Source organism: Rhea pennata, chromosome 1 (assembly GCF_028389875.1).
Source record: "Rhea pennata isolate bPtePen1 chromosome 1, bPtePen1.pri, whole genome shotgun sequence".
NCBI classification, from domain to species: domain Eukaryota; kingdom Metazoa; phylum Chordata; class Aves; order Rheiformes; family Rheidae; genus Rhea; species Rhea pennata.
The window spans coordinates 57,404,368-57,419,525 of record NC_084663.1 but is presented as its reverse complement, the minus strand read 5'-3'; the positions used below and the strand labels follow the sequence as shown (position 1 = coordinate 57,419,525).

General features: G+C 44.1%; 1 protein-coding gene across 1 annotated transcript in view; it reads right to left on the bottom strand.

Moving 5' to 3' along the window:
- Window positions 1–14,742, bottom strand: part of CACNG2 (calcium voltage-gated channel auxiliary subunit gamma 2) — a 53,332-nt gene extending 38,590 nt beyond the window's left edge. The window contains exon 1 of the mRNA XM_062569350.1: window positions 14,532–14,742. Coding sequence (XP_062425334.1) covers window positions 14,532–14,742 — 211 coding nt within the window. The remainder of the gene's footprint in view (window positions 1–14,531) is intronic.
- Between the last annotated feature and the right edge of the window lie 416 nt (window positions 14,743–15,158).

The window sequence follows — 15,158 nt, the reverse complement described above, 5'->3', positions numbered from 1 at the left end:
TCTAGATTCTCCCTCATCTGTCCCACCCTTCTCCTAATCTAATGCCCTTATGTTATTTTCATAACAACATGTAGAGATGTGAACTGATCTGCCTCCGATCTTGTCATCTCTCACATATCCTACTCAGTTGGTAGGGTCTGATTTTGCAGAATTATGGACATTTATTCTTGAAAATTGATCATTGACCCAGAAGATAATTCTTGTAAATTGATCACTGGGCCAGAAGACAAGGATTTGTTGTCTGGAAAAAATGATGATATTATAATTATTCTTATATTAGGTTCTGAAAAGGCTAGGAAGTCCTACTACACTAGCAATGAAAGGGAGGAGAGCAGCTCAAGGGGGTCCTGACAGATGAAGAAAGTCACAATATTTGAAAGCAAAGTCCACATTTGATCACTTATCAGCAATTTATCAATAGCTCTGTGATTAAAAACAAAGCTCTTTCACTTCATTGAACACATTCAGTGCCGTTTGTTCTACATTCCAAACGGCTGAGCTGATGTTCCAATGCAGCCTATTTTTAGTGTTTCTGATTAGTACATTATTTGGGAAAAGCTACCAACTATGTATCTGTTCCAGAGAGCTAATTCTTCACATGGACCCTAAAGAAGAGCAGGGCTTCATATAAGTCTTAAAATATTTCTTTGGATGTGAGTTCAACCTTCATCCTTGTTCTGATAGAGCTCAGTGAAGTGATGGCCAAGGAGTTTTTCTCTCCCTGAGTCCTTTCCTTGTTGTTTTTTTATGGGGAAGAAGCCATGTAACATATTACACCTCTCTCCCCAAAAAACTAACATCTAGAATGACAAAAAGCTAGCAGTCTCAGTGAGAATTAAGCAAGATACTCAAAATAAGTGATCTCATGGGTATCTGAGTAAATTACCACCTCCACATCAGATCTTTATTTATTTTCAGAACAAACTATTTCTTTGCTGGTAAATCCTGCAGTGTTGTCAAGAATCCAATGCATTTTCACTGATAAATGGCAACCCTAGGGAAAGCAGTGGTTGTGTACCCCTAGGGCCACTACCACATGGGCAAAAGCATTCCAGCATTGCCTCTTCAGCAAGCTTCAGCCCTCATGTGAAAGGACAGGATCTGCAGATCACATGGAGATCCTGTGTCCTTCAGCCTTGTCTGCTAAAACAGTAACGGAGAAACTGAGCTGTGATGGCGTCTTCTGGCTCCAGATTTCTCAAGGACTCAAACACACATCTGGGGCCACATCCTCCAAACTCTCTTTCAGGACCCCAAGTATGATATCCTTTCCATAGGAACTGAAATAAGATCCAACCTTTCATTTCCTTCAGACTACTAGTGGTTACCAAATGTGGAAAAAGAAAACAAGAAACAAAAAGGGCTGTGTAGGCATGCCAGTTTGGGGATACGGGAATTAGATCAGACTGAAAGCTGAGAGTCTCTTACTGTAAGTCTCCATGGCACAATGTAATGTGACCTCACAGGGCCTTGGAAGCAGCACACCTGAGTAAGCGCAGCATCCTGACAGTGCTCAGACATGCTGATAATTTGTGTGTGCAGAACAACACGCTTGAGTAGCCATTAGGGCTTCTAGTACCTAAGCTAACTTGCTTAGAGTTATTCAGATATCTCTTTACGGCACTGCCTGGCTCTGGGCCTGCTCTGCATTCTGTTCTCCCTACCCTGGAGAAGAAGATGAGGTCAGTTATAGGCATAATACCCTATTATTGATGTAAAAAAAAAAAAGACACACAGGTTTTATGTGTTAGCTATATTCTGCTTTGCCACCTTTCATATGCCATTTGTCATCTTAGATTGTCGCTTCTTTGCTGTAGGGAAGACACCTCCTTTTGCATTTGCAGAGTGTCTAGCATAATATGTTTCAACTCCATGCGGGACATCTTGGTGCAGTCACAATAGCAATATAAGATAAAATACTCAGGAACCTGCCAGCACCTGAGGAGGCAGCAAGCAGAGTGGAGTACTAAGATTTGATTTCCCCTGCTTTACCATAGACAGTCTGGCCAAAATGGGAAGTTCCTGACACTAAGGCTGTATCTCAGGCCCCCAGAAGAAGGAAAAAATCATATGTTCACAAATGTGAGGCCAGGAAGGAGAAACTCAGTGCCAAAGGTGGCTACAATTATCTTAATTTCTTACATGGATGTCTTAATTGCTTACATGGATAAATTTCTTGGCCTCACTGACAACAGGTCAGGACAAAAATTTTAAACTCCACCTCCTTCAACTTTTTCTCTCCCCGACTGTCTTTTGTCAGAATCTCACTGCATGGAGCCATGACCACTGGATCACACTTCCCAAACTGGTGGAGGTCCATGGTTGGTTAATGTGATTAATCCTGTTCTGTCTATATGTATATAATGCTTTCTTTCTCCCATGGGCTGGAGTAGGAGAGAGAGAGGGAGAAAAGATCTTCAAGGTGGCAGATGCTATCACCAGAAAGGGAGAAGAAATCTTTCCCATTCCACAGGACAGAGAAGATGGACAAAGGAGTCTGTTTCTCCATCCTTTGGGCTACTCCAGCTGATACTTCTGCTTCTCTTGGGCCAGAACAATTCAGGTCTCTCCTACCTCCATGTCCCTGGCTTTTGCCTGACTTACCCTCCTCTCTCAGACCGCATTTCTCAATTACCTTTAAGGCACTTCCTTCCAGCCCCTGTGCTACTTTCCCATTGCTACTTCCCTATCTCACACCAGGGCTGAGCCCTTGGTTCCACCCTGTGTAGTGGACTCTATCCAGCTGTGCTTTCTGGCTGCCACAGACCCTCTCAGCCCCACCTTTTGTCTCTTTCTGGTGTGCAGAAACACTTTCCCCCACAGCTGTGTCAATCCTCTCCAAGAAAAAAATCCATCCCCCCAGTTTCTCCAGAAGAATGTAAATCCTCCCTAGCCCTGGTGCTTCCCTATCCCCACAGTGCAGTCTGTTTTCTCTCTGAACGCTTTCCCCCTTACTAAACCTGTAAATGTGGGCCAAGCTGTAATGATGCAGCACACAGAACACCTTTCTCTTGTGATCTCAGCTAGCCTCTGGAATTAATTCCTGGAAATCCATTTTTAGCCCATTGACTTATGTTTTTCTGCATATACGTGGGCAAAGTGATGACTGAAGAGAAGAAGAATGATGCAACGGTTAAGCAGTCACCTGAAATTTAGGGGAATTGTCAGTCTCATGCTTCCTGTCTGTCTGCTGTGCTGCTCTTTGCATTGCAGTTCATTCTGCAGAGTAGACATATTAGTTTCTCTGTTCCTCCCTTTCCCAACACTGAAATAGCTGTGATGCTCTGCTCTCAGCAGATGTTTCCTTCAAGACTATGAGCTGCTCAAATACTGCTGCAATGGAGGTGCTTCAGCCAGAAGAAACTGTGCAACTTATGTCTCCATTTGTTTCCAACTCCAAGCCTGTCCACAGTTGCTGTTATGTTACTGCAAACCCTTGTGCTTCAAGACAGACTCTGTCATTATCTCTGGTTTCCTTCCAAGCTTCCTACTGACCCTTTCTGTGAAATTTCTTCTTTGTTGAAAGTAACAAATGGTTTCTACTTTCGAGACACCAAGGGAACAGGAGAGATTTAAACATCTCTGTGACTGGCAGACTTAGAGATACAGTCTGGTGTTAAATCCCTCCCAGCCTGGACAATAAAAAAAGATCCTGGCTCTGGTTAGTTCTTAAGGGAGCAGGTACACATCTCTGCTTCTGTTGTTTCACCGGTCAATTTATAGAGTGAACTAGTTAGACTCTGGCAAACAGATCACTTGGCACTAGCCAGGACAGAGGCTCCTACATCAAGCTGTGACAACCCCTCATCCAAAAAGTGCACTGTGCAGAGGTGGTCTGAAACACATTGGAGGAGATAGGGGCCAGATAATAGTTGTTCCTAGGTGTCTCCTTTCCCTTAGACTGCATTTCCACAGTGCTTTAGGGTTTGCTCTCTCTCTCTCCTCTCACTGCCCCAGAACAGCCTGGATCACCTTCCTCATTCTCCTGACAATGTTCTTGCTGTCTATGGCCAAACAGGAACTCCCAAATGCTGGGAAACCATCCATCCTCCAGTTATGTCATTTAATAAAACTTCATAGTTGATTCAGCCTATTCCCTCTACTTTATATCACCTCTCAAGCACCACTCCCCAGTCTCTGAATATTGATCCCCACCTACCCAGCCTCCCCCATACACATGATGACAGTCTCTTCCACTGAAGTCCTTTTAGGCGCTGCTGATCTTGAAACCCCAATTACAACCACTTTTCTTGTGCTGGTGACATCTTAAGAGACAACAGCAGCTGCCTATAAAGGGCCTCTACCATCTGTTTCCTCTGCCACTTCTCTGAGACAACTCTAACTATATACAGAAAAATATTTATCACAGTTCATTCACTCCCTCACTCAAAAATGAGCAAGCGAAAAATGTCTTCTTTCATGATTCTGACATTGCCCATCAGAAAGCCATGACCCTCAGCCTAAGAAAAAGGGCAATGCTTGAATCTAAAAGGAAGCAGCAGAAATTCTTGATAATTGATCCCTTGGGATCCCATACTCTGAAAGCAGATCTGGGGGGCACTCTGTATTTGGAAATGCTTCCTCCTGGCTGTCTGAAAGGCAAAAATCAGAGCCAGGCAACTTCATTGCAGCCATCAAGGGGGTGCAATGACCCACCACTCACTGCAACTGAAAGGATACAGGCACACACTCACTTAGCTGTCCATCTGTTTTATCAGTTCTCCATAGAGGCTAAACGGGATCAAGGAGGTTCCTACTCAGGAGGACTGGGGGCTAGAAATGTAAGGGTAAGAGAAGCAGTGTCATCAGGAGTGAGGGTCAGAGGAGAAAATGTCAGACATGAAAGATGAAGTGAAGAAAAATGAGGAAAAGGGAGGAAACAGTGAATTTGGAAGGGGATTGGTGGAAGGAGTGAATACAAAATGAAATCAAGAAAGAAAAGTATTAGGCAATATATTCAGGAAGAAGTATATCTGCAGAAACCAGTTTTTAGAAATTTACTAGTCACAGTGGATAGGCCACAGTTAGGTTACAGGAGTCAGCAAATGCAGTCAGATCAAAAGTGTTTGTGTTGCAGTGCTTGACCTATGCTACTGAATGAGCATGACCATCAACCTGGGAAACATTCAATGTTCAAGTGTGATCCATCCCATTGTAGCTACACTACTGATATAAACAAGAGCTGAAGAAAGAGAGTTCTCTGAATGATAGCAAATTTAAGAATGAAATGTAGTTATGAAGCAGTGGGAGGAGAAAAATAAAACAAACACTAACAAAATCATGTTCAGGAGGAGAATGAAAACTGTGAAATAGGAAGAAAAAAAAACAGAAATGAATAGAAAATCCAGGCGATGGAGGTGGATAGTGTTATTCTCTATTTGACAGAATGTGTACTTTATACAACAAGCTATATCAGGAATTTAAAGTTGTTCTGCTTCCAGCAAAAATACACATCAGAAAAATTCCTGTCCATGGATAGGACGGCGTGGCATTCTCAAGTTTATGTATACCATCTTCATGTTTTGTTTTTTTTAAAGGCTAGTAGGTAGGAGTACATACTTTGGGGGACAGGAGGTGCAGGATAAAACTCATATGCTTTTCTAGGGAGTTACAGATTTGGTAAGAAGCTAGTATAAATCTTCAGCAGCCTGTGCCAAAGAAACAGAAGTGGATTTCACCTGTCCTACAGGGCTTGTTATGAAAACTCTGATTGCGTATTTTGGAATTCTATGGGAGAGGTTTTTTGTAACACAAAGAGGATAAATGGGGCTGAGAGACTGAAAGCTGTCAGTGTATAAAAGAGATTGAATGAAAAACAGAAGTGCAGAAAGAAGAAAAAGAGAATCCAAAATCCAGAGGGGCATTCATGTTCTTCTTGGCTGTTTTACACTTCTACCAATCCAAAGTGAAGAACAGCTAGGAGGACTTTTGCCCCCCAGGGAAGGAGACCAGCTTGTTAAACACTGCAGAATTTCTCTTATGGGGGTGAAGCTGATGAAAATGGAAATAGTTAGAATAGTGACTGTGGAACTGGGTGACCTGCTAGTACAAATAGGAGCAGAACCTAACTAACTTCAGAGCTGTTGCACCCATTCAAGCTGGAAGTAAATTTCGCCCTAAGTCTGCCAGGTCCAGCACCGGTGAAGCAGAAACACGCAGTGACCTTGGGGGCATGACTGTTAAAAGCATGCATGGCCCTGTCCCTGCCTAGTTCCCCCCTTGCCTACATGGACTGTGAAAACAGCATGGCTCCACTCAGGTTAGCGAGGGTACACCAGTGCAAGTGAGGGGAGAACTGGGCCTTCATCTCTGGTGCATAGAAACACTACAGTATTGTACGTCATCAGATGCCAGTTCAGTAATCATTTCCACAGATGCAAGAGAAAAGAGACAACCTTGTTTCTAATTTAGTCATGATAGCATCAAAGAGACCCAAAGACTATTGCTTCCTGGGAAGCAATAGTCTTCAACAATAATAATTCTTTGTACATATTTAGCACCTTCATTGCTAACTACTTATTTTATACCCTGGGGTATGAAGAAAAAGGACTCCATTTAATTCCATATGCTCCTAATTGCTCTTTATCCCAGATCCTTCCTAGTGAAATATGATAGAAATATCTAAACTCACTGTTAATTTGTCAAACTAGGGCAGTCATTGACACTAGCAGAAACGCAGGCCTAGTTTGCATCTTATGTTGCCACTGCATGGCATAGCATGTAGAAACAAAAGAAATGCCAGACTAAGTAAATCTGAACTCCGTTTAATCTCTGAAAAACATTTCAGGGAAGAGACAAGAACCACATGGCAGTCAGATAGGGGATAGACTGCCCTTGTGAAATGTTATCCTAGTTTTCATGGAGACTGGTTTAATTGCTGAATTACAAAACACCCCAAATGCTTTTCAGATCCATTATGAGGATGCTTAATTTTCCTGAACTCTATAGTAAATGCCCACTTGCTTACTAGAAGTTGTTAAAACCTTGGCCACAGGAGCTCCAGTGGTGAGTTCCACAACCCTGATACACATAGAACAACAAAGCTTTAACTGGTTCTCCAGTGACTCCCATCAGGTCCTCTTGTCTGTGTGTTACAAAATGGGAAAATCAAGATCCACCTTCCTTAGCCCATTCATTATTCAGTATAATCCAATGATCTTCCCTCTCATTCACTTCCTTTTCCAGGCAAACACATCTTATTTCAGGATCTCTAAATACACAGGTTTCTCACTCCTCATTGTCCCTATACCCTCCCTACAAATCCTCTTCTGGCTTTGCAGTATCCTCCCTTGGAGGATCCTCCCTCCTACAAGAGTAGTCCTCTCTGTTATCCTGCTCTTTTTCTCATGCCTAAGGACTTTGTGGTGGTGGGTTTTCAGCACTGCACTGGGTACTAATAGCACTATCCTTGTTTCTGGGATCCAGCAAGCCACTGTGGTTCATTTAGATCACTGCATTGTATATGATCCTCCTTCTCCCACCAGCCAAGGTTGCCCACAGCTCACAATTCACCGAGGCCCACTGGATCTGGAGACCCCTGTCCCATTCTTCTCATTTCTGTTAGCACTCCTGAGAATCTCGGCTTTCATTTCCTTGATTACAAAGAAAATGATCCCTCTATAAACATCTTGAAAAGGATGACTGCTGAGACACTTCTTCCTGACAAGTGGAGATCCTTCACTGTACTGCACAGCAATTGCCCCAGGGTTATGGCTGAAGAGGCCCTTATTTTCCATTTAGATACTGGCCTGATTCATGTCTGAGGGTTGCCAGGAAGGATATTTAGGACTGCCATGAGCTTCTTCCAGCCCAGTTGCTGACTTCAGGCAGATGAGCCTGCTCATCAGCTGAGCTGCCAGTGAGCCCTCTGGCCATGGGAGGTTGGAGGCAGCAAAGTGGAGGGATGTTTACATGACCACTGGCAATGAGCACAGGGGAGCAGAAGGAGGGACCTGTGTCACACCCACCTCAGAGGTAGCCGGGCTGTCCTGAGGAAAAGAGAAGACAGCAAAAAGAGCCAATTTTGCACTGTTTCGAGTGGGACAGAGAAAGTAGGGGTGAGAGCCACAGTGAGGGGTTGTGAAGGAGTTGCTTTAGAAAAGAGATGAAGAACAGCTCCAAAAGGATGGAGTCCTTCATCTGCAGGGAAATGACTGAAAGTGAGATGGGGGAAAACTGGAGTGAAATGATGTCACAGAGAAGAAGAAAGAAGACAGATGAGACGGCAGGAGCAAAGGGGACAGAAGAAAGCAAGGACAAGATAATGTAACAGAAGAGATGGCAAGGGGGATGGGCCTCAGAGAACTTACAGTGAATCAAGGGGAAATAATGAAGGAAAAGCTGCTCTTGTAAGAAAGCATAGAAGAGACACAAAGATGAAAGAACACAATAGAAAGCAGAAACAGGGGAGGGAAACAAGAACAAATTAAAATGGGGATGGATAGAATGAGTCAAAGATGGAGGGCACAGAAAAAGCTGTGGCCATATAAGCAAGGGAAAAATAACTTTTTGGTGAATTGTATTTATAGTACATTCTGTATATCCCTGATCTGTTCTATGCTCTGTATTCCCTCTTCTAAGTAGCTCTGTCTTTGGGATAGGAGCTGCATGGAGGAGGAAAGGGAGAGAGACACCTCCTCCTCCCTCTACTAACCTACTCCTACAGCAGGAGATGCTTTTTCCCTCCCCCATGATCCTTCTGAAAGGGGAAAGGTTTCATGCCTGTGAAAGGCATCAGCACATCCCTTGACAACTAGTGCAATATGGATGGGAAAAGCAGCACAGAATGGAGCAGTGAGGGCTCCCCCTGGGATAAAAAGGGCATGCTTGATTGGGAATCTGCTCTTAAAACAAGGGCAGGGGGCAGAGCCATCTGAGAGCCTGAAATGTTTCCTGCTCCCCCGGCAACCTCCTCGCTATTGCTTTTAAAATAAATAAATATGGAGATTCTGATGTCAAATCTCAGCAGTTCTCCTCCCCCAAACTCTTGATTAGATTGTAACACACCAAAGTGAAGTGAAAATAGGTCTTAGGAGCCTGCACAAGGAAATGTATGGGTTAAAAAGGAAACATCAGATAGGAATAGCTCCTGGTCTCCCTAGCAAAGAGACATTTGTTCTATCTCTGTATAATTTCTTTATACATTACTGCTGCCACAGTGCATCTCTATGCCCCTCCCACTGCATTTCGCTCTCACTCTCTTCAGCAAGGCAATTTCTGGTGCATTTCAGGACATTATTAACCCATTCTGCTTTCTCTGTCAGGAAAAAGCTTCATAATTTAGAAGCAATCTAAAAGTCAGTTCTAGCAACTCAGGCACCACCATTTGCTTGTTAGATTTTACAAATGAATTGAATTTGCAGGTCTCATCCTATCAAATACCTAGCTTCTCAGTGACCTATAGTCAAGTATGAATTTAAGTTGAGAGTAGAACCAAACCCATCAAGTGGTAGGACCCCAAGTATCTCTCTCATGATCTATCTCCCCGCTTTTTTAAATTCTTGATCTTTCTCTTCATCCTAAGATCTGTCCAGCTCCCTATCCCTGTCAGATGCAATGCCAGCAGTAATTAGCTCTGTGCTGGGCTATTGCTTTCTGCAGCAGCTCAGAGCTATGCTGTAGGCTGCTCCTGATCCTGGACCACAAAGACACAGAGACCCTTGCTTAATCTACTGATATTTTAACTGTGTATTCAGAAGAGCCTCTGAATTAGGACAGCATGGATAAAGGCCCTGACAGAATTGTGAATTCTTGGAACTAGGATGTTAAACAATTCTGTAGGGCAAAACTAGGGAAACTGACAGAACAGGAGGGTTGAAGAAAGAAAGCTGGAAAAGAAAGGAAGGAAGATAAGGACTTTTAAGATGCATATGAAAGGTGAGAAGTGGCCCAGAAGCAAACAACAGTGGAAGAAGAGCAGTGTAAGGAAGAGACGCAATGCCAGAATTGTGTGGCAGAAGCTTGCCTGTGCCCTGCTTTACTTGCTGTCAGCTCTTCATTTTTGCAAACACTGAAACTGCACTTAACTCTCATGCGCTGTTCAGATATAACAAGCTGGAACGGGAACAGGCCAGCTCATTAATTTTCCTTGGGAAGGGTCTCTAGGCAGGAATTATCTTCTGCACCAATATCCATTCAATTACTTGCCTTCACACCAGTCAGATCTACAGGGATGGCTAACCCCATGTGCATCACTCATGCCTGCTTGCCCTGGACTCTGCTCTCCCTCCTTCTTGGTATACAAGCCTCCAAGACCTAGCCCTTTTCTAACAATAATGACAGCATGGCAAAACCAGTAACTTTTACAGAATTAGTATACATTTCATTTGCTCACTTCATAAGACCCTGATAAGGCATCATCACTCACTTGTTAAGATCCTGTAGGAGATCTACAACAGCTAATGAAAAAATTCAGCATGGCATCACTCATAATTGTAAGTGCTTTTTAAAAATTATATGCCAAAACAGAATTAGTTTGGAAAATCTGCAACCGTTTCAAAGTTATAAGAGATGCAGTCTGTATCCATCTGTGACATGAGCTTGCAGGTCTCAATTGCTTGGTATATGTGCATATTTTGTGTGTACACAGTTAAAGATCTGAGAAAGACGGTTACTCTGTCATCTTTCTTGAAGGGCACAGCCTTCTGGATGGCTCGGGGACATATTTGGACAATCCCAAAAACGGAAATAGAATTACCTCAGTGAAGATTAAGATAGAATCAGAAGTGTGATCTGCGGTAATATGGACAAACACTACCTTTCTGCTCTAGACCTACTATTGGATGGGGGGTTCTCTGTAGGACAGAGGACAGAGGGGGAGGAAACTTGATGGAGGAGGGACGTCCAAAATGACACTTCTGCTCTAATCAATACAAAGATCTGAAAATACTGACTGAAAGTCCACTCTGGGCAACAGAATGACTAAAGAGAGGGGAACCCTAAAATTGTAATTCTCCAAGACAATATAGCAATTTTCAATGCAGCATATCTAGATGTACAGCCTGAGACTTAGCCCAATGTCCCTTTTTGCTTTTGGATATCTTGGCCAAGATGAGATCTAGACAAGAGGAAGCTGGACTACTGTAGGGAGTGCAAAAGACGCTGGGAAGATGGAGAAACTGGCAGTATGGTAACTGGACTATGCAACACTGCTGCAAGATGAGGAAGAGGAACAGTGGATCAGGCTGTGGCCATTAATGGAGATTAACACATAAAATGACAAAAGTCCTATAGAGAGGTAGGCATAAGCATCACAATTACACTGGGCCTGTGTATAGAAAAGACGATTTACCATAGTATTTTGAACATACAAAGTCCTCCATTGCTGATAGCCTACAATGTTGACTAGTGCCAGAGTTTCCTCACATTCCCAAAGATGAAGACAACTTCTTCAGGGGCTTTCTACCAGCGACAGAAGACTGTAACAACAACTTCTTTGGTTATTCTCTCAGTACAAATCTTCCTACCCTCCTACTTCTCACCCTATAGGCTTGCCTGACACCTATCTGCGGCAGCAGAAGCATTTTTGCCCTGACCCTTTGGCAAGCACCTTTGGCACACTGTGGGCAGGGTGTATATGGGAATAGTCAGAGGATCCGGCCTTTTTTGTAGCCTCCTAGGATTGAGCCCTTCCACGAGTTTGTCTGCCTTCTCCATGATGGAGAAAAGGAGTTTCTGTTGTGTCTTTCTCCCTCCTGCTCTCCAGCAGGCAGCTTTTGTTAGGGAGAGTGAGGGAACCATGGACACCTTTCGGATTCCTTCTGCCAGGAAGATAATGCCCTCCCCAGCTGATCAGACATGATGGTAATAGGCCTGCCATCATGGACTGCTCACAGCTGCCTGATGAGGGTATTTGGCTGTGCTGTTCTGGGAGGGAAGAGGTGCCAGTCACTGGCTCCCGTACAGGCTGCAGGACTGGAGGAAGCCAAGTGGAGCCATCGCAGAAGTGTCAGTGCCAGACCTGTGCCACACCACCCCATGAAGTAAGCTGGTGTCCATGCTCTGCTTGGCATGCAGCTATGAAACTGGTTTTGCCTTATGCCATGTTTCTCTTGCTTCCTTACCCTCATCAAAGTTCTGGTGCAACCTGTGCACAGCCTGAGAGCTGATCAGAGCTGGGCTCACTCTTGAGTGGTACATTGGATCCTCCTGCTCTGCTTGACACATCTACCCTATGTTGCCCAGTGACTAGGGGAACAGGTCATCCCTAACACTCACATGACTGGGGGCAAGCAAGGGCATCCTGTCAGGCCACACAGCTTGCTCTCAGGCTGAATTTCACATCCTTTGTGTTGAGCTGCAGTTTGAGCCCACAGGAAATCACGAACAGGGAGGCCAGAGGGAATGGACTGGCAGTGCAGCATGGAGAGGGGGGAATGGGACAGGGAACTTAGGAGCTTTTAGTTAGAAGCACTTTCCCTTGTCATGCAAGTCACTTCTCCACAGTGCCTGCAGGCTCCTGTCACATGTATAGGAGAAGGAGCCCTGAGCTTCTCTGATCTGACAGACCTCACCCGCCCCTTCCTCCTCCCCCTCAGACTGCGTCCTTCTGGATACAGCTCTATGGACAGATATACATGATCTGAATTCACTGCTTCTCCTGGCCGGGGTCCTCATGCCTCTTGTCTCCACCCCAGCCTCCCTCCTCCCTCTGGCTTGGGGACATGGCTCAGAAAGGGAATTCTTCCCTGCAGCCTCCCTCCCTTCACGGCTTTGCATTTGGGTTTGCTTATTTTTTCCTCTCTCATTAATTTTTAATTAAGGAGATGTCTCCTTCCCTGGTTGTAATGAATAGCTGTGTGAAAGGCTTTTCATTCTTTATTAATATATATCTCTATATATTTATCTGGTTGGAGGAAATGTGTGCATGTGTGTGCATGAGTGTGTTTAAAACATCCATTAAATTACTGCTATTGATTTTCTGGCGTGGAGACAGCATATAGTATTCAGCATAGAGCTCCTCTGCAGGATATGTTAAAAGGCAGCAGTTTGGGTTGACAAAGGGCACTAAATGCAGTATGCGTCAAATAGACCATCGCTCAATGAAGTCACTTAGCTATTCAAAACATGTCCAGCCATCACTCAACTGTTTGCACCAAGAATGGGGGGGAAATTTGCGCTTCTTCCTGGGCACAACCATTTCCAAACAGCAGCTTTAGCTTGGTTTGGTGGGAGACATTAGGACATACAGAGTTTATTCCTCTCTCCCCACAACATTCCATCTCCCGGTGCCCGTCTTAGAAAATCAGTTCTGCGGTACCCACTTCCCATTCTCTCCCATCAAGGAGATCAAGGCACACCCTGCTTTGATGGACACTGACAGATACCCACATTGTCTATGGATGTCCATAAACCCCTGGCAAACCACCCTCCAGCTGGGAGTCGATTCATAAGCAGCGGTTTTGCAATGGGCTGCAATGTACACTCTCTTGCTCTCACTCTTTCCTTCTTGCTATGTGTATGACATAAACCACGCATTTACATCGGTTGCCCCTATCCCTCCAGCACAGATGAAGACCACCTCCCCAGCCCACATGTACACCAATAGCAGTACTGAGCAACACATATTTAAAAGCGAATCACTGCCCCCTCTCTTCTTTCCCCCCTCCCTTAGGAAGTCTGATTCCAGAAGTTGGCTGCGGTGGTGTCTCTTCTGCCATCAGACATATCACTGAGTTGCTGTTCAGTTTCACCACATCAGACTTAGGCTGATTTTCCATTCAGAGATTCATTTATTTTTAATGTTTACCATAAACCTTAAAAAGAAAGCCCAAAATGAACAAGCACCTCCCCCAACAACAAACAAGTGAGGGGAAAATCTTAACCCCGAAACAAACCAATCAGCCACCAAATAGACCCCTCTGCACCCAACTGGTGAGATGTGGTTGCTCACAGACATTACGAAATGCTCTGAACTCTGCTTGAGAGGACTGGAACCATTAGCTATATCTTAGATATATCACGGGGCATTTTGGACATAACAGGGTTGCTTCTCTTTCTCTCTTTCCCTCCTGAAGTGAACTGATATTTGTAGCTGGAGTGTGTTGTTGTTACCCTCTCCCCATATTGCCCCTCACTCCTGTCTTGTCTTCACAAATAAGCCGTTTGTAAAGAAAACAATTATTTTACTCTGTGGTTGTGGTTACAGCTGGAGCACAGTAATAATACAGCATTTTGGCATTTCTTTTCCAGGCAATACAAACAATCTGAAGACAGGCAGATTGCACAGTTGCTTTTTGAAAGGGTCTATTAGTGTTTCCATAACACAAAAATTATTCCACTTGAGGGAGGGAGTGAATTTTAGGGTGTCATGGGGGAGGGTGGGAAAGAGGAAGGGAGAAGGGAACAGAGCAGAGAGTGTTTCACCTATCTTCTTGCCTCTCTGTCCTGAGTAACTGAGCCTACCACTCTTGCTCTGTGGTGGAAAGAATTAAGTGAGAAAATGGTGGAATGTGGAGGGGTTTATTAGAGGGGGAAGGTAAAGATGGGGTGGTGGGAGAGGAAAGGGAGGAGGGAGATCCGGAATCAAATACCTTCCAGGCAGCAGGTTCTCCATAATCCAGAATGGGTCATGACTTCCTCGTTCTTTTTGCTGGTTTCGTTCTCACTGACAGTTTTAGTCTTGCAAACCCCTCTGGAGTAAAGCCAGTAGTCGGTCCCCACAGCTATGGTCATCAGGCTGAAGGCAGCGAAAGCACCAACGGTGGTTAAAAGCATCTGAACACCTCTGTCAAAGAGCCCCATAATTCTTCATTATACAAATACCCAACCGCCTTCTGATTCTTGGGGTGTGTGTGTTTAATAAAATAAAAGAATAATAATTCCGACTAATAATATAATGGGTATTTATAGAGAGATAGATATCAAAAAAGGGAGGTAAGAAAGCCCACGGAAAAGAGTGTAAATTAGAAAGACCACACGGGAAGAGGCTTGCCTTTTAAATCAGAAACGTTCTGGTCGAAATATAAAAAAAGGAAAAAGAAAAAAGAAAAAAAAAGAGAGAGAAAGAACCAAGAAAAAACAAACAAACAAATAAATAGAGAACCCCCCCCAAAACGAGATGCCTTAATCCCTTTTTCTAAAATTCTGGTCTCCAGTTTCCATATGTAATGGCTAATTTGGAGATGGCTTCCACAGTGAACGGGGGAGCAGCAGCAGCA